This window comes from Oncorhynchus gorbuscha, unplaced genomic scaffold, assembly GCF_021184085.1.
Source record: "Oncorhynchus gorbuscha isolate QuinsamMale2020 ecotype Even-year unplaced genomic scaffold, OgorEven_v1.0 Un_scaffold_3166, whole genome shotgun sequence".
In the NCBI taxonomy this organism is placed as follows: domain Eukaryota; kingdom Metazoa; phylum Chordata; class Actinopteri; order Salmoniformes; family Salmonidae; genus Oncorhynchus; species Oncorhynchus gorbuscha.
In genome coordinates this window covers 35,001-55,221 of record NW_025747489.1, presented here as the reverse complement: position 1 = coordinate 55,221, position 20,221 = coordinate 35,001, and the positions used below count along the sequence as shown (strand labels likewise).

General features: G+C 45.8%; 1 protein-coding gene and 1 long non-coding RNA gene across 2 annotated transcripts in view; both read left to right on the top strand.

Moving 5' to 3' along the window:
- Positions 1-5,927: 5,927 nt before the first annotated feature.
- LOC124027388 (E3 ubiquitin-protein ligase SMURF1-like) overlaps positions 5,928-20,221 on the top strand; it is a gene marked incomplete at its 5' end in the record, with an annotated part of 46,023 nt that continues 31,729 nt past the window's right edge. Inside the window, 5 exons of the mRNA XM_046339830.1 lie at positions 5,928-6,116; positions 10,142-10,217; positions 10,705-10,895; positions 14,490-14,574; positions 16,567-16,713. Coding sequence (XP_046195786.1) covers positions 5,928-6,116; positions 10,142-10,217; positions 10,705-10,895; positions 14,490-14,574; positions 16,567-16,713 — 688 coding nt within the window. The remainder of the gene's footprint in view (positions 6,117-10,141; positions 10,218-10,704; positions 10,896-14,489; positions 14,575-16,566; positions 16,714-20,221) is intronic.
- LOC124027389 lies at positions 11,373-12,969 on the top strand. The gene is made up of 3 exons (XR_006837405.1): positions 11,373-11,821; positions 11,863-11,993; positions 12,873-12,969. It is a non-coding gene; the product is annotated as an uncharacterized LOC124027389 (long non-coding RNA).

The window sequence follows — 20,221 nt, the reverse complement described above, 5'->3', positions numbered from 1 at the left end:
TAGCTAGCTAACATCTGTTGCAGTAGCTGTAGTTAGCTAGCTAACATCTGTTGCAGTAGCTGTAGTTAGCTAGCTAACATCTGTTTCAGTAGCTGTAGTTAGCTAGCTAACATCTGTTTCAGTAGCTGTAGTTAGCTAGCTAACATCTGTTTCAGTAGCTGTAGTTAGCTAGCTAACATCTGTTTACATTTACATTTAAGTCATTTAGCAGACGCTCTTCTAGAGCGACTTACAAATTGGTGCATTCACCTTATGACATCCAGTGGAACAGTCACTTTACAATAGTGCATCTAAATCTTAAAGGGGGGGTGAGAAGGATTACTTATCCTATCCTAGGTATTCCTTAAAGAGGTGGGGTTTCAGGTGTCTCCGGAAGGTGGTGATTGACTCCGCTGTCCTGGCGTCGTGAGGGAGTTTGTTCCACCATTGGGGGGCCAGAGCAGCGAACAGTTTTGACTGGGCTGAGCGGGAACTGTACTTCCTCAGTGGTAGGGAGGCGAGCAGGCCAGAGGTGGATGAACGCAGTGCCCTTGTTTGGGTGTAGGGCCTGATCAGAGCCTGGAGGTACTGAGGTGCCGTTCCCCTCACAGCTCCGTAGGCAAGCACCATGGTCTTGTAGCGGATGCGAGCTTCAACTGGAAGCCAGTGGAGAGAGCGGAGGAGCGGGGTGACGTGAGAGAACTTGGGAAGGTTGAACACCAGACGGGCTGCGGCGTTCTGGATGAGTTGTAGGGGTTTAATGGCACAGGCAGGGAGCCCAGCCAACAGCGAGTTGCAGTAATCCAGACGGGAGATGACAAGTTCCTGGATTAGGACCTGCGCCGCTTCCTGTGTGAGGCAGGGTTGTACTCTGCGGATGTTGTAGAGCATGAACCTACAGGAACGGGCCACCGCCTTGATGTTAGTTGAGAACGACAGGGTGTTGTCCAGGATCACGCAAAGGTTCTTAGCGCTCTGGGAGGAGGACACAATGGAGTTGTCAACCGTGATGGCGAGATCATGGAACGGGCAGTCCTTCCCCGGGAGGAAGAGCAGCTCCGTCTTGCCGAGGTTCAGCTTGAGGTGGTGATCCGTCATCCACACTGATATGTCTGCCAGACATGCAGAGATGCGATTCGCCACCTGGTCATCAGAAGGGGGAAAGGAGAAGATTAATTGTGTGTCGTCTGCATAGCAATGATAAGAGAGACCATGTGAGGTTATGACAGAGCCAAGTGACTTGGTGTATAGCGAGAATAGGAGAGGGCCTAGAACAGAGCCCTGGGGGACACCAGTGGTGAGAGCGCGTGGTGAGGAGACAGATTCTCGCCACGCCACCTGGTAGGAGCGACCTGTCAGGTAGGACGCAATCCAAGCGTGGGCAGCGCCGGAGATGCCCAACTCGGAGAGGGTGGAGAGGAGGATCTGATGGTTCACAGTATCGAAGGCAGCCGATAGGTCTAGAAGGATGAGAGCAGAGGAGAGAGAGTTAGCTTTAGCGGTGCGGAGCGCCTCCGTGATACAGAGAAGAGCAGTCTCAGTTGAATGACTAGTCTTGAAACCTGACTGATTTGGATCAAGAAGGTCATTCTGAGAGAGATAGCGGGAGAGCTGGCCAAGGACGGCACGTTCAAGAGTTTTGGAGAGAAAAGAAAGAAGGGATACTGGTCTGTAGTTGTTGACATCGGAGGGATCGAGTGTAGGTTTTTTCAGAAGGGGTGCAACTCTCGCTCTCTTGAAGACGGAAGGGACGTAGCCAGCGGTCAGGGATGAGTTGATGAGCGAGGTGAGGTAAGGGAGAAGGTCTCCGGAAATGGTCTGGAGAAGAGAGGAGGGGATAGGGTCAAGCGGGCAGATTGTTGGGAGGCCGGCCGTCACAAGACGCGAGATTTCATCTGGAGAGAGAGGGGAGAAAGAGGTCAGAGCACAGGGTAGGGCAGTGTGAGCAGAACCAGCGGTGTCGTTTGACTTAGCAAACGAGGATCGGATGTCGTCGACCTTCTTTTCAAAATGGTTGAAGAAGTCATCTGCAGAGAGGGAGGAGGGGGGGGTGGAGGATTCAGGTGGGAGGAGAAGGTGGCAAAGAGCTTCCTAGGGTTAGAGTTTGAAGCTTGGAATTTAGAGTGGTAGAAAGTGGCTTTAGCAGCAGAGACAGAAGAGGAAAATGTAGAGAGGAGGGAGCGAAAGGATGCCAGGTCCGCAGGGAGGCAAGTTTTCCTCCATTTCCTCTCGGCTGCCCGGAGCCCTGTTCTGTGAGCTCGCAATGAGTCGTCGAGCCACGGAGCGGGAGGGGAGGACCGAGCCGGCCTGGAGGATAGGGGGCATAGAGAGTCAAAGGATGCAGAAAGGGAGGAGAGGAGGGTTGAGGAGGCAGAATCAGGAGATAGGTTGGAGAAGGTTTGAGCAGAGGGAAGAGATGATAGGATGGAAGAGAAGAGAGTAGCGGGGGAGAGAGAGCGAAGGTTGGGACGGCGCGATACCATCCGAGTAGGGGCAGTGTGGGAAGTGTTGGATGAGAGCGAGAGGGAAAAGGATACAAGGTAGTGGTCGGAGACTGTTTCAGTAGCTATAGTTACTAGCTAACATCTGTTTCAGTAGCTGTAGTTAGCTAGCTAACATCTGTTTCAGTAGCTGTAGTTAGCTAGCTAACATCTGTTTCAGTAGCTGTAGTTAGCTAGCTAACATCTGTTTCAGTAGCTGTAGTTAGCTAGCTAATATCTATTTCAGTAGCTGTAGTTAGCAAGCTAATATCTATTTCAGTAGCTGTAGTTAGCTAGCTGACATCTGTTTCAGTAGCTGTAGTTAGCTAGCTAACATCTGTTTCAGTAGCTATAGTTAGCTAGCTAACTATAAGGCTAGGTGTCATTGTCTAAAATAACCCTAATTTATAAGACAGTTCTTATTTGATTAATGGTGGTCGGACCCCATCTATGTGAAGCTAACCACAATAAGGATTAGCCACAATAGTGGACTTTGCGGTTAGCCTTCAAAATAAAAGTATGTAATTGACAGTGATGCAAATTAATACAAATAGTAGAATTCTGCCATAGTTGAATAGATCATGCTAAACGAGGTTGGAATGTTGTTATATAAAATCAGCAAAGGACAATGATTTGTTAACGTGACAACAATCTGTTGAAATCACACTGGATGTATTATACTTTAGAGTTGCATTGGGGACATCCTTATTTCACTGTACAGCCTTACCTATGGATTGTGGCTCAATAACATGGGGTATTCGTCTACTCAGTTACACCCAGAGAACATTAGCATCATAGCTCTTATTGCGGGACTCTGAAACAACTGTGAATTGATCCACATTTATTGTCAACCTGTTTGTATTGAACACTATTCCTGAGGAAAAACAATACTGCATGAATGTTTTGGAGTCTGATAACTCTGAGGAGGACGTTGGGAAAAAAGATCTTGGGTATTGAGTAGACTGTTACCCCATTTCATTGATCCCCAATCCTTAGGTAAAGCTGTACAGTACAATATGAATGTCAAAATACACAATAGGCTGACTGGGGAGGTGATTTTACACAGTCCCGCGATAAGAGCTACAACGTTAATATTTGCGTAAACTTTTCACGGTTGTGTTCTGCGGCCGTCACCGAGTAGACTGATAACCTATTTCATTGCTTCACATTCCAACCCTGTTTAACATTATCTAGTCTAAATATGGAATGATTCCACCAATTGTAACCTTATGCATCACTTTCAAATAAGTACTTTTATTTTGAAGGCAAATCGCAAATTCCACTATTGTGCCTAATCCTTATTGTGGCTAGCTTCACAACACATAACCCGGTCCGGTCGAGCATCACTAGCCAGATGAAGCTAGCTGGCAGCTTATAACGTTAGCTTTGGGCAACAGGGTTAAGTAGCTGGCTGACTATTTATTTTCATGAACTGAAGGACAATTTCAATAGGCGAACAACAAGAATAATGAAAATGACTGCAGTTTCTACTGGTCATTGTTTTCAGGCTGGTTGTATTGGTGCTAGATAGGTGGGGCGGCAGCGTAGCCTAGTGGTTAGAGCGTTGAACTAGTAACCGGAAGGTTGTGAGTTCAAACCCCCGAGCTGACAAGGTACAAATCTGTCATTCTGCCCCTGAACAGGCAGAACCCACAGTTAGGAACCCACTGTTCCCAGGCCGTCAGTTTTTAACTGACTTGCCAAGTTAAATAAAGGTAAAATAAAATAAAAAATGTTGTGTTGCTACCAATGGGAAAAGTAGGGAGTGACTGGCACACAGACACAGTGGAGACAAGTGATAATTGGTTCCCCCTCAATCATCCCTTCACATGGTTTAAAATATACGTTTACATATGAAGACAAGCTTGACCTCTCCCCTCTCTGTGGCCCAAGTAACTGAACCCTGACAGATAACTGAAAATGGCCAACACTATAGTACAACAAGATACATTCTGATGGGAAGTAACTCACAAGCATATATTGAAAATTAAACATCTTATCTATGTTACCCAACTAATTCTGATTAATCCCCAACAAGAATCAAAGGTTTTGAGAATGACACAAATATTAATTTTCACAGTCTGCTGCCTCAGTTTGTATGATGGCAATTTGCATATACTTCAGAATGTTATGTTGTTGGCTTCAGGGCGCCCAAGAAAGTCCAGCAAGCGCCAGGACCGTCTCCTAAAGATGATTCAGAGATCGGGGCACCACCAGTACAGGGCCTGCTCAGGAATGGCAGCAGGCAGGTGTGAGTGCATCTGCACGCACAGCGAGGCGAAGACTTTTGGAGGATGGTCTGGTGTCAAGAAGGGCAGCAAAGAAGCCACTTCTCTCCAGGAAAAACATCAGGGACAGACTGATATTCTGCAAAAGGTACAGGGATTGGACTGCTGAGGACTGGGGTAAAGTCATTTTCTCTGATGAATCATTTTCCAATTTTTTGGGGGGCATCTGGAAAAAGACTTGTCCGGAGAAGACAAGGTGAGCGCTACCATCAGTACTGTGTCATGCCAACATTAAAGCATCCTGAGACCATTTAAGTGTGGGGTTGCTTCTCAGCCAAGGGAGTGGGCTCACTCACAATTTTGCCTAAGAACACAACCATGAATAAAGAATGGTACCAACACATCCTCCGAGAGCAACTTCTCCCAACCATCCAGGAACAGTTTGGTGACGAACAATGCCTTTTCCAGCATGATGGAGCACCCTGCTATAAGGCAAAAGTGATAACTAAGTGGCTCGGGGAACAAAACATCCATATTTTGGGCCCATGGCCAGGAAACGCCCCAGACCTTAGTCCCATTGAGAACTTGTGGTCAATCTTCAAGAGGCGGGTGAACAAACAAAACCCCACAAATGCTGAGAAACTCCAAGCTCTGATTATGCAAGAATGGGCTGCCATCAGTCAGGATGTGGCCCAGAAGTTAATTGACAGCATGCCATCAGTCAGGATGTGGCCCAGAAGTTAATTGACAGCATGCCATCAGTCAGGATGTGGCCCAGAAGTTAATTGACAGCATGCCATCAGTCAGGATGTGGCCCAGAAGTTAATTGACAGCATGCCATCAGTCAGGATGTGGCCCAGAAGTTAATTGACAGCATGCCATCAGTCAGGATGTGGCCCAGAAGTTAATTGACAGCATGCCATCAGACAGGATGTGGCCCAGAAGTTAATTGACAAAGTGCCAGGGCAGATTGCAGAGGGCTTGAAAAAGAAGGGTCAACACTGCAAATATTGACTCTTTGCATCAACTTCATGTAATTGTCAATCAAAGCCTTTAATGCTCATGAAATGCTTGTAATTATACTTCAGTATTCCATAGTACCAACTGACAAAAATATCTAAAGACACTGAGGCAGCAAACTTTGTGGAAATTCATATTTGTGTCTCAAAACTTTTGGCCACGACTGTACACGAGAACATGATGCACCACTGATGCACAACCCAGAATCCTGCTCGATCAGTCGCCAATGTCAACATCATCCACGGCAGAGAACGGTTGATTGTCAACATCATCCACGGCAGAGAACGGTTGATTGTCAACATCATCCACGGCAGAGAACGGTTGATTGTCAACATCATCCACGGCAGAGAACGGTTGATTGTCAACATCATCCACGGCAGAGAACGGTTGATTGTCAACATCATCCACGGCAGAGAACGGATGATTGTCAATGAATCCCATTAACTTGGTGTTATGGATTTCACCTTTTGAGTTATCTCGCTGAAAATCAAATCTAATTTATAAAGCTCTTCTTACATCAGCTGATATCTCAAAGTGCTGTACAGAAACCTGAAATGTTCTTACTCTTTCAAATGACTGTTTGACTTGTTGACTGCTCGATCCACACAGCAGACATTGTGGACCAGGTTAGGAACGCTGTGTTGCACGTGTAGTGCAACATTTTACATGGCATCATTACGCTGTGTACCTACGTTATATAGGTATGCACGTCATCTACCTACATTATACAGGTATGCACGTCATCTACCTACATTATATAGGTATGCACGTCATCTACCTACGTTATATAGGTATGCACGTCATCTACCTACGTTATACAGGTATGCACGTCATCTACCTACGTTATATAGGTATGCACGCTCATCTACCTACGTTATAAGGTATGCACGTCATCTACCTCACGTTATATAGGTATGCACGTCATCTACCTACGTTATACTAGGTATGCACGTCATCTACCTAGGTTAATCAGGTATGCACGTCATCTACCTAAATTATATAGGTATGCACGTCATCTACCTACGTTATATAGGTATGCACGTCATCTACCTACGTTATACAGGTATGCACGTCATCTACCTACGTTATATAGGTATGCACGTCATCTACCTACGTTATATAGGTATGCACGTCATCTACCTACGTTATATAGGTATGCACGTCATCTACCTACGTTATATAGGTATGCACGTCATCTACCTACGTTATAAAGGTATGCACGTCATCTACCTACGTTATATAGGTATGCACGTCATCTACCTACGTTATACAGGTATGCACGTCATCTACCTACGTTATATAGGTATGCACGTCATCTACCTACGTTATACAGGTATGCACGTCATCTACCTACGTTATATAGGTATGCACGTCATCTACCTACGTTATACAGGTATGCACGTCATCTACCTACGTTATATAGGTATGCACGTCATCTACCTACGTTATATAGGTATGCACGTCATCTACCTACGTTATATAGGTATGCACGTCATCTACCTACGTTATATAGGTATGCACGTCATCTACCTACGTTATATAGGTATGCACGTCATCTACCTACGTTATACAGGTATGCACGTCATCTACCTACGTTATACAGGTATGCACGTCATCTACCTACGTTATACAGGTATGCACGTCATCTACCTACGTTATACAGGTATGCACGTCATCTACCTACGTTATATAGGTATGCACGTCATCTTTGACATCGGCTTTAAACTAGACTTCGGGTCGATACCGATGTTTACATTTTTAGCTAATATCGACCGATTCCGATATGTTTACCGATATATCGTGCATCCCTAGTACAAACATTGTTGGGCACAGACAACAGCACAAAGGTCAACAAGGTTGAGACAACAATACATCACAACAATACATCACGCTAAGCAGCCACAACTGCCAGGGCAACAAGGTAGAGACAACAATACATCACAACAATACATCACGCTAAGCAGCCACAACTGCCAGGGCAACAAGGTAGAGACAACAATACATCACAACAATACATCACGCTAAGCAGCCACAACTGCCAGGGCAACAAGGTAGAGACAACAATACATCACGCTAAGCAGCCACAACTGCCAGTAAGAGTGTCCATGATTGAGTCTTTGAATGAAGAGATGGAGATAAAACTATTCGGTTTGAGTGTTTGTTGCAGCTCGTTGAAACGAGAAGTGACTAGGATTGTGCCATTGGCTTCTGGACAGTGAAAGAAAGTTGATATGAAAAACAATGAAACAGGAGAGAAATGCTGGTTTCAATGGCCTATTAGGAAGACTTTATAAAATAATTGCCTCCACGTTTCCATAATAGCCTGCCTACCGTTGCCTGTACACTTGAATAGTGAATGGGAGGCGCTCATCAATTACCATTTGGAAAATAAAAATAGTAGCTCTTTTTTTTAAGCATGGCCATCAAAACTGTTTTAACACGCCATTTGCATTTAAAAAGTCAGAAATGGCAATTAAATTTATCACTAACCTTTGATCTTCATCAGATGGCACTCACAGGACTTCATGTTACACAATAAATGTGTGTTTTGTTCGATAAAGTTAATCTTTATGTCCAAAAACCTCATTTGAAATGTGTGTGTTATGTTCAGAAATGCATTGTCTCAAACAAACATCTGGTGAAAGTGCAGAGAGCCACATCAAATTACAGAAATACTCATCATAAACATTGATAAACGATACAAGTGTTAAACATAAGAATACAGATAAACTTCTCCTTAATGCAACCGCTGTGTCAGATTTCAAAAAGGCTTTACGGCGAAAGCACACTTTGCGATTATGTTAGGTCAGCGCCTAACCACAGAAACCCATACAGCCATTTTCACCAAAGTCAGAAAAAGCATAAAAAATAATCACTTACTTACCTCACTTACTTGATGATCTTCGTCTGGTGGCACTCGCAGGTCTCCATGTTAGTCAATAAATGTTCGTTTTGATCGATAAAGTTAATCTTTATGTCCAAATTCCGTTTCGTTGGTGCGTTTAGTTCAGAAATCCAAAGGCACAATGCGCGCTCTCAAAACCAAGACGAAAAGTCAAAACAAAAAAAAGTACAATAAAAGACAGTAGAAACATGTCAAATGATGTTTAAAATCAATCCTCAGGTTGTTTTTGTCATAAATAATCAATAATATTTCAACCGGACAAAAGCTTCGTCAATGGAAAAGGTCAACAAGAAATGCGCACTCCTGATCACGTGCTTGGTTCATGTCTGGATATTTCCACCGTCCTCTCATTGAAAGCGGTGTATCTCCCTCGTTTTTCAGAGTAAAAGCCTGAAACAATGCCTAAAGACTGGTTACATGTTGAAGAAGCCATAGCACTCGTGAACTGGGTCCTAAGTCTCTGTATAGTGGATAGGTTTTCAATGGAAAAACAGCCTTTCAAAATAATAGTAATTCCTGGTTGGATTCTCCTCGGGTTTTTGCCATATGAGTTATGTTATACTTACACTTACTTATATTTTCACCATTTTGGAAACTTTTTAGAGTGTTTTCTATCCAAATCTACTAATTATATGCATATCCTAGCTTATGGGCCTGAGTAGCAGGCAGTTTAATTTGGGCACGCTTTTCATCCGGAGGTGAAAATACCGCCCCCTGACCAAGGCAGGTTAAGAGTACGGGTTAGGGTTTATGTTAAGGTTAGGGTAAGAGTACAGGTTAGGGTAAGGGTACGAGTTAGGGTAAGAGTACGGGTTAGGGTTTATGTTAAGGTTAGGGTAAGAGTACGGGTTAGGGTAAGAGTACGGGTTAGGGTTTATGTTAAGGTTAGGGTAAGAGTACGGGTTAGGGTAAGAGTACGGGTTAGGGTTTATGTTAAGGTTAGGGTAAGAGTAGGGGTTAGGGTTTATGTTAAGGTTAGGGTAAGAGTACGGGTTAGGGTAAGAGTACGGGTTAGGGTTTATGTTAAGGTTAGGGTAAGAGTATGGGTTAGGGTTAAGTTTAGGGTAAGAGTACGGGTTAGGGTTTATGTGAAGGTTAGGGTAAGAGTACGGGTTTGGGTAAGAGTACAGGTTAGGGTTTATGTTAAGGTTAGGGTAAGAGTATGGGTTAGGGTAAGAGTACGGGTTACGGTTAAGGTTAGGGTAAGAGTACGGGTTAGGGTTTATGTTAAGGTTAGGGTAAGAGTACGGGTTAGGGTTTATGTTAAGGTTAGGGTAAGAGTACGGGTTAGGGTTTATGTGAAGGTTAGGGTAAGAGTACTGGTTAGGGTAAGAGTAAGGGTTAGGGTAAGAGTACTGGTTAGGGTAAGAGTAAGGGTTAGGGTAAGAGTAAGGGTTAGGGTAAGAGTACTGGTTAGGGTAAGAGTACGGGTTAGGGAAATAGGATTTTGAATGGGACTGAATTGTGTGTCCCCACAAGGTTAGCTGTACTAGACTGTGTGTGTAATGTGTGTTAACTGTGTTTTCCAGTGAGCCTCCAGACCAGAGATGGTTTGGGCAGCGGAGGACCCGTGGTCGACTGCAGAGGACTGTTAGAGAATGAGGGGTGAGGATACTTCTGTGGTTGTGTGTGTTGGAGGGCTCTCACTGTGTGTGTTGGAGGGCTCTCACTGTGTGTGTTGGAGGGCTCTCACTGTGTGTGTTGGAGGGCTCTCACTGTGTATGTCGGAGGACTCTCACTGTGTGTGTGTGTGTGTGTTGGAGGACTCTCACTGTGTGTGATGGAGGGCTCTCTCACTGTGTGTGTTGGAGGACTCTCTCACTGTGTGTGTTGGAGGACTCTCTCACTGTGTGTGTTGGAGGACTCTCTCACTGTGTGTGATGGAGGGCTCTCTCACTGTGTGTCTCTCTCACTGTGTGTGTTGGAGGGCTCTCACTGTGTGTGTTGGAGGACTCTCTCACTGTGTGTGTGTGTGTGTGTGTGTGTGTGTGTGTGTGTGTGTGTGTGTGTGTGTGTGTGTGTGTGTGTGTGTGTGTGTGTGTGTGTGTGTGTGTGTGTGTGTGTGTGTGTGTGTGTGTGTGTGTGTGTGTAGGCCTGTGTTTGAGAGCTGTTTCAGTGAGGAGCCGCTGCCGTACTCAGACCCCACGGGCGCCGCTGGGGGCGGGACCTGTCCACCGGATTCACCCAACCAGGAGAACCGGCTCCAGGCTCAGCGAATCAGAGGCCACACCCCTCAGAACCGACCGCATGGCAACCAATCACCTGATCTGCCTGAGGGATACGGTGAGAGAGACGGAGAGAGTTTGTGTTATTGACAAATGGTACAGGGCCAGGTGTGTGTTATTGACCAGGTGTGTGTTTATTGATCAGGGCCAGGTGTGTGTTTATTGATCAGGACCGGGTGTGTGTTATTGTCCAGGTGTGTGTTATTGACCAGGTGTGTGTTATTGACCAGGTGTGTGTTATTGACCAGGTGTGTGTTATTGACCAGGTGTGTGTTTATTGATCAGGGCCAGGTGTGTGTTATTGACCAGGTGTGTGTTATTGACCAGGTGTATGTTTATTGATCAGGGCCAGGTGTGTGTTATTGACCATGTGTGTGTTATTGACCAGGTGTGTGTTATTGACCAGGTGTGTGTTATTGACCAGGTGTGTGTTATTGACCAGGGCCAGGTGTGTGTTATTGACCAGGTGTGTGTTATTGATCAGGTGTGTGTTATTGACCAGGGCCAGGTGTGTGTTATTGACCAGGTGTGTGTTATTGACCAGGTGTGTGTTATTGACCAGGTGTGTGTTATTGACCAGGTGTGTGTTATTGACCAGGTGTGTTATTGACCAGGTGTGTGTTATTGACCAACAGGGAGGCTGTTTAATCTGAATGGGGTTGTGGAGAAAGCACAACATGTGGCCTCAATTAGCCTGGCTAGCTTCTCTAGGCTGCTCCAGTCAAGACAGATACTGTTATGTGGATGTGAACTACATTGTGGCTGCTACAGGTTAGCTGGTCTTGGCTGCTACAGGTTAGCTGGTCTTGGCTGTTTACAAGTTAGCTGGTCTTGGCTGCTACAGGTTAGCTGGTCTTGGCTGTTTACAGGTTAGCTGGTCTTGGCTGCTACAGGTTAGCTGGTCTTGGCTGTTTACAGGTTAGCTGGTCTTGGCTGTTTACAGGTCTTGGCTGCTACAGGTTAGCTGGTCTTGGCTGTTTACAGGTTAGCTGGTCTTGGCTGTTTACAGGTCTTGGCTGCTACAGGTTAGCTGGTCTTGGCTGTTTACAGGTTAGCTGGTCTTGGCTGTTACAGGTTAGCTGGTCTTGGCTACTACAGGTTAGCTGGTCTTGGCTGTTTACAGGTTAGCTGGTCTTGGCTGTTTACAGGTTAGCTGGTCTTGGCTGCTACAGGTTAGCTGGTCTTGGCTGTTTACAGGTTAGCTGGTCTTGGCTGTTTACAGGTCTTGGCTGCTACAGGTTAGCTGGTCTTGGCTGTTTACAGGTTAGCTGGTCTTGGCTGTTTACAGGTTAGCTGGTCTTGGCTACTACAGGTTAGCTGGTCTTGGCTACTACAGGTTAGCTGGTCTTGGCTGCTACAGGTTAGCTGGTCTTGGCTACTACAGGTTAGCTGGTCTTGGCTGTTTACAGGTTAGCTGGTCTTGGCTGTTTACAGGTTAGCTGGTCTTGGCTACTACAGGTTAGCTGGTCTTGGCTACAGGTTAGCTGGTCTTGGCTGTTTACAGGTTAGCTGGTCTTGGCTGTTTACAGGTTAGCTGGTCTTGGCTGTTTACAGGTTAGCTGGTCTTGGCTGCTACAGGTTAGCTGGTCTTGGCTGTTTACAGGTTAGCTGGTCTTGGCTGTTTACAGGTTAGCTGGTCTTGGCTGCTACAGGTTAGCTGGTCTTGGCTGTTACAGGTTAGCTGGTCTTGGCTGCTACAGGTTAGCTGGTCTTGGCTGTTTACAGGTTAGCTGGTCTTGGCTGTTTACAGGTTTGGCTGGTCTTCTTGGCTGTTTACAGGTTAGCTGGTCTTGGCTGTTTACAGGTCTTGGCTGCTACAGGTTAGCTGGTCTTGGCTGTTTACAGGTTAGCTGGTCTTGGCTGCTACAGGTTAGCTGGTCTTGGCTGTTTACAGGTTTTGACTGTTTACAGGTATTGGCTACTACAGGTTAGCTGGTCTTGGCTGCTACAGGTTAGCAGGTCTTGGCTGTTTACAGGTCTTGGCTGTTTACAGGTCTTGGCTGTTTACAGGTTAGCTGGTCTTGGCTGTTTACAGGTCTTGGCTGTTTACAGGTTAGCTGGTCTTGGCTGTTTACAGGTTAGCTGGTCTTGGCTGTTTACAGGTTAGCTGGTCTTGGCTGTTTACAGGTTAGGTCTTGGCTACTACAGTTAGCTGGTCTTGGCTGTTTACAGGTTAGCTGGTCTTGGCTGTTTACAGGTTAGTCTTGGTCTTGGTCTTGGCTGTTTACAGGTTAGCTGGTCTTGGCTGTTTACAGGTTAGCTGGTCTTGGCTGTTTACAGGTTAGCAGGTCTTGGCTGTTTACAGGTTAGCTGGTCTTGGCTGTTTACAGGTTAGCTGGTCTTGGCTGTTTACAGGTTAGCTGGTCTTGGCTGTTTACAGGTTAGCTGGTCTTGGCTGTTTACAGGTTAGCTGGTCTTGGCTGTTTACAGGTTAGCTGGTCTTGGCTGTTTACAGGTTAGCTGGTCTTGGCTGTTTACAGGTTAGCTGGTCTTGGCTGTTTACAGGTTAGCTGGTCTTGGCTGTTTACAGGTTAGCTGGTCTTGGCTGTTTACAGGTTAGCTGGTCTTGGCTGTTTACAGGTTAGCTGGTCTTGGCTGTTTACAGGTTAGCTGGTCTTGGCTGTTTACAGGTTAGCTGGTCTTGGCTGTTTACAGGTTAGCTGGTCTTGGCTGTTTACAGGTTAGCTGGTCTTGGCTGTTTACAGGTTAGCTGGTCTTGGCTGTTTACAGGTTAGCTGGTCTTGGCTGTTTACAGGTTAGCTGGTCTTGGCTGTTTACAGGTTAGCTGGTCTTGGCTGTTTACAGGTTAGCTGGTCTTGGCTGTTTACAGGTTAGCTGGTCTTGGCTGTTTACAGGTTAGCTGGTCTTGGCTGTTTACAGGTTAGCTGGTCTTGGCTGTTTACAGGTTAGCTGGTCTTGGCTGTTTGGCAGGTTAGCTGGTCTTGGCTGTTTACAGGTTAGCTGGTCTTGGCTGTTTACAGGTTAGCTGGTCTTGGCTGTTTACAGGTTAGCTGGTCTTGGCTGTTTACAGGTTAGCTGGTCTTGGCTGTTTACAGGTTAGCTGGTCTTGGCTGTTTACAGGTTAGCTGGTCTTGGCTGTTTACAGGTTAGCTGGTCTTGGCTGTTTACAGGTTAGCTGGTCTTGGCTGTTTACAGGTCTTGGCTGTTTACAGGTTAGCTGGTCTTGGCTGTTTACAGGTTAGCTGGTCTTGGCTGTTTACAGGTCTTGGCTGTTTACAGGTTAGCTGGTCTTGGCTGTTTACAGGTTAGCTGGTCTTGGCTGTTTACAGGTTAGCTGGTCTTGGCTGCTACAGGTTAGCTGGTCTTGGCTGTTTACAGGTTAGCTGGTCTTGGCTGTAGCTGAGTTGACGTATCTCTGTCGCTCTGCTCCCACTTCAGCAGCTGCAACTTTAGAGCCCTCACACAGCACTTATCATGTTAAAAACCACATGTGTTCCGGATACTATTATACCTAGTGTGTGTGTGTGTGTGTGTGTGTGTGTGTGTGTGTGTGTGTGTGTGTGTGTGTGTGTGTGTGTGTGTGTGTGTGTGTGTGTGTGTGTGTGTGTGTGTGTGTGTGTGTGTGTGTGTGTGTGTGTGTGTGTGTGTGTGTGTGACCTTTCTGTTTAATGTGTGTGTGTGTATGTTACAGAGCAGCGCACCACGGTGCAGGGACAGGTGTATTTTCTTCACACACAGACGGGAGTCAGCACCTGGCATGACCCACGCATACCCAGGTAATACACGCCCACCATACAGCCAGCCGTCTACCTACTACCCTCTAACCTCACTATCCTACCCTCACTAACCTACCCTCTACCCTTACTATACAACCCTCTACCCTTACTATCCTACCCTCTACCCTTACTATCCTACCCTCTACCCTCACTAACCTACCCTCTACCCTCACTATCCTCCCCTCTACCCTCACTATACTACCCTCTACCCTCACTATCCTACCCTCTACCCTTACTATACTACCCTCTATCCTCACTATCCTACCCTCTACCCTTACTATACTACCCTCTCCCCTTACTATCCTTCCCTCTACCCTTACTGTTCTACCCTCTACTCTTACTATCCTACCCTCTACCCTTACTATCCAACCCTCTACCCTTACTATCCAACCCTCTACCCTTACTATCCTACCCTCTACCCTTACTATCCTACCCTCTACCCTTACTATCCTACCCTCTACCCTTACTATACTACCCTCTACCCTTACTATCCTACCCTCTACCCTTACTATACTACCTTCTACCCTTACTATCCAACCCTCTACCCTTACTATACAACCCTCTATCCTCACTATCCTACCCTCTACCCTTACTATACTACCCTCTCCCCTTACTATCCTTCCCTCTACCCTTACTGTTCTACCCTCTACTCTTACTATCCTACCCTCTACCCTTACTATCCAACCCTCTACCCTTACTATCCAACCCTCTACCCTTACTATCCAACCCTCTACCCTTACTATCCTACCCTCTGTTCTACCCTACTACTATCCTACCCTCTACCCTTACTATCCTACCCTCTACCCTTACTATACTACCCTCTACCCTTACTATCCTACCCTCTACCCTTACTATACTACCTTCTACCCTTACTATCCAACCCTCTACCCTTACTATACAACCCTCTACCCTTACTATCCTTCCCTCTACCCTTACTATCCTACCTTCTACCCTTACTATACAACCCTCTACCCTTACTATCCTTCCCTCTACCCTTACTGTTCTACCCTCTACTCTTACTATCCTACCCTCTACCCTTACTATCCAACCGTCTACCCTTACTATCCAACCGTCTACCCTTACTATCCTACCCTCTACCCTTACTATCCTACCCTCTACCCTTACTATACTACCTTCTACCCTTACTATCCTACCTTCTACCCTTACTATACAACCCTCTACCCTTACTATCCTTCCCTCTACCCATACTATCCTACCCTCTACCCTTACTATCCAACCCTCTACCCTTACCATCCTATCCTCTATTCTAACACTCCCCTACCTCTCCATCTGTCCTACCTCCCCCACTACCTCATCCCTTAACACCTTACCTGAATTGGAACATTTTACATTTACATTTTTATAGTGTGTTTTATAGTGGAACGCATCCAGTTGGAAGACTTAGAGCTCAGTAAGGTGTGTTGTGATTGGTGTAGAGCTCAGAAAGGTGTATTGTGATTGTTCCAGGCACCTGATAGTAAGGTGTGTTGTGATTGGTCCAGGGACCTGATAGTAAGGTGTGTTGTGATTGGTCCAGGCACCTGATAGTAAGGTGTGTTGTGATTGGTCCAGGGACCTGATAGTAAGGTGTGTTGTGATTGGTCCAGGGACATGATAGTAAGGTGTGTTGTGATTGGTCCAGGGACCTGAAAGTAAGGAGTGTTGTGATTGGTCCAGGGACCCGATAGTAAGGTGTATTGTGATTGGTCCAGGGACCTGATAGTAAGGTGTGTTGTGATTGGTCCAGTGACCTGATAGTAAGGTGTATTGTGATTGGTCCAGTGACCTGATAGTAAGGTGTGTTGTGATTGGTCCAGTGACCTGATAGTAAGGTGTGTTGTGATTGGTCCAGGGACCTGATAGTAAGGTGTATTGTGATTGGTCCAGGGACCTGATAGTAAGGTGTATTGTGATTGGTCCAGGGACCTGATAGTAAGGTGTATTGTGATTGGTCCATGGACCTGATAGTAAGGTGTGTTGTGATTGGTCCAGGGACCTGGCCAGTGTGAGCTGTGAGGAGTTGGGTCCGCTGCCAGCCGGCTGGGAGGTGAGGAGCACGGTGTCGGGACGGATCTACTTTGTGGATCACAACAACCGAACAACGCAGTTCACTGACCCCCGGCTACACACCATCATCAGGTACACACACACACACACACACACACACACACACACACACACACACACACACACACACACACACACACACACACACACACACACACAGTTATTTAATTTGGTTATGCAACACCCAATGCCCCCGTGTGAAAAGTTATCGCCCCCTTACACTCAATAACTGTTTATGCCCCTTTAGCTGCCACGACTCCAACCAAACACTTCCTGTAGTTGTTGATCAGTCCACCTTTAGCTGCCACGACTCCAACCAAACACTTCCTGTAGTTGTTGATCAGTCCACCTTTAGCTGCAATGACTCCAACCAAACACTTCCTGTAGTTGTTGATCAGTCCACCTTTAGCTGCCACGACTCCAACCAAACACTTCCTGTAGTTGTTGATCAGTCCACCTTTAGCTGCAATGACTCCAACCAAACACTTCCTGTAGTTGATCAGTCCACCTTTAGCTGCCACGACTCCAACCAAACACTTCCTGTAGTTGTTGATCAGTCCACCTTTAGCTGCCACGACTCCAACCAAACACTTCCTGTAGTTGTTGATCAGTCCACCTTTAGCTGCCACGACTCCAACCAAACACTTCCTGTAGTTGTTGATCAGTCCACCTTTAGCTGCCACGACTCCAACCAAACACTTCCTGTAGTTGATCAGTCCACCTTTAGCTGCAATGACTCCAACCAAACACTTCCTGTAGTTGATCAGTCCACCTTTAGCTGCAATGACTCCAACCAAACACTTCCTGTAGTTGATCAGTCCACCTTTAGCTGCAATGACTCCAACCAAACACTTCCTGTAGTTGATCAGTCCACCTTTAGCTGCAACGACTCCAACCAAACACTTCCTGTAGTTGTTGATCAGTCCCCCTTTAGCTGCCACGACTCCAACCAAACACTTCCTGTAGTTGTTGATCAGTCCCCCTTTAGCTGCCACGACTCCAACCAAACACTTCCTGTAGTTGTTGATCAGTCCACCTTTAGCTGCCACGACTCCAACCAAACACTTCCTGTAGTTGATCAGTCCACCTTTAGCTGCCACGACTCCAACCAAACACTTCCTGTAGTTGTTGATCAGTCCACCTTTAGCTGCCACGACTCCAACCAAACACTTCCTGTAGTTGTTGATCAGTCCACCTTTAGCTGCAATGACTCCAACCAAACACTTCCTGTAGTTGATCAGTCCACCTTTAGCTGCCACGACTCCAACCAAACACTTCCTGTAGTTGATCAGTCCACCTTTAGCTGCAATGACTCCAACCAAACACTTCCTGTAGTTGATCAGTCCACCTTTAGCTGCAACGACTCCAACCAAACACTTCCTGTAGTTGTTGATCAGTCCACCTTTAGCTGCCACGACTCCAACCAAACACTTCCTGTAGTTGTTGATCAGTCCACCTTTAGCTGCCATGACTCCAAACAAACACTTCCTGTAGTTGTTGATCAGTCCACCTTTAGCTGCAATGACTCCAACCAAACACTTCCTGTAGTTGTTGATCAGTCCACCTTTAGCTGCAATGACTCCAACCAAACACTTCCTGTAGTTGATCAGTCCACCTTTAGCTGCAACGACTCCAACCAAACACTTCCTGTAGTTGTTGATCAGTCCACCTTTAGCTGCCACGACTCCAACCAAACACTTCCTGTAGTTGTTGATCAGTCCACCTTTAGCTGCCATGACTCCAAACAAACACTTCCTGTAGTTGTTGATCAGTCCACCTTTAGCTGCAATGACTCCAACCAAACACTTCCTGTAGTTGTTGATCAGTCCACCTTTAGCTGCAATGACTCCAACCAAACACTTCCTGTAGTTGTTGATCAGTCCACCTTTAGCTGCCACGACTCCAACCAAACACTTCCTGTAGTTGTTGATCAGTCCACCTTTAGCTGCCACGACTCCAACCAAACACTTCCTGTAGTTGTTGATCAGTCCACCTTTAGCTGCCACGACTCCAACCAAACACTTCCTGTAGTTGTTGATCAGTCCACCTTTAGCTGCCACGACTCCAACCAAACACTTCCTGTAGTTGTTGATCAGTCCACCTTTAGCTGCCACGACTCCAACCAAACACTTCCTGTAGTTGTTGATCAGTCCACCTTTAGCTGCCACAACTCCAACCAAACACTTCCTGTAGTTGTTGATCAGTCCCCCTGCCACAACTCCAACCAAACACTTCCTGTAGTTGTTGATCAGTCCCCCTTTAGCTGCAATGACTCCAACCAAACACTTCCTGTAGTTGTTGATCAGTCCACCTTTAGCTGCCACGACTCCAACCAAACACTTCCTGTAGTTGATCAGTCCACCTTTAGCTGCAATGACTCCAACCAAACACTTCCTGTAGTTGTCCCTCACGTCGCTGTGGAGGATTTTGGCCCAGATCCTCCAACAACATCTCCATTGGGATTAGGTTTGGACTTTGACTAGGCCATTCCAACATCCCCATTGGGATTAGGTTTGGACTTTGACTAGGCCATTCCAACATCCCCATTGGGATTAGGTTTGGACTTTGACTAGGCCATTCCAACATCCCCATTGGGATTAGGTTTGGACTTTGACTAGGCCATTCCAACATCCCCATTGGGATTAGGTTTGGACTTTGACTAGGCCATTCCAACATCCCCATTGGGATTAGGTTTGGATTTTGACTTGGCCATTCCAACATCCCCATTGGGATTAGGTTTGGATTGTGACTAGGCCATTCCAACATCCCCATTGGGATTAGGTTTGGACTTTGACTAGGCCATTCCAACATCCCCATTGGGATTAGGTTTGGACTTTGACTAGGCCATTCCAACATCTCAGTTCCAACATCTCAACATTATTTGAACTAATCTGTCTATAGAAAATTCTTGTAACTCATCTGTCTATAGAACGTTCTTGTAACTCATCTGTCTATAGAACGTTCTTGTAACTCATCTGTCTATAGAACGTTCTTGTAACTCATCTGTCTATAGAACGTTCTTGTAACTCATCTGTCTATAGAACATTCTTGTAACTCATCTGTCTATAGAACGTTCTTGTAACTCATCTGTCTATAGAACGTTCTTGTAACTCATCTGTCTATAGAACGTTCTTGTAACTCATCTGTCTATAGAACATTCTTGTAACTCATCTGTCTATAGAACATTCTTGTAACTCATCTGTCTATAGAACGTTCTTGTAACTCATCTGTCTATAGAACGTTCTTGTAACTCATCTGTCTATAGAACGTTCTTGTAACTCATCTGTCTATAGAACGTTCTTGTAACTCATCTGTCTATAGAACATTCTTGTAACTCATCTGTCTATAGAACATTCTTGTAACTCATCTGTCTATAGAACATTCTTGTAACTCATCTGTCTATAGAACATTCTTGTAACTCATCTGTCTATAGAACATTCTTGTAACTCATCTGTCTATAGAACATTCTTGTAACTCATCTGTCTATAGAACATTCTTGTAACTCATCTGTCTATAGAACGTTCTTGTAACTCATCTGTCTATAGAACGTTCTTGTAACTCATCTGTCTATAGAACATTC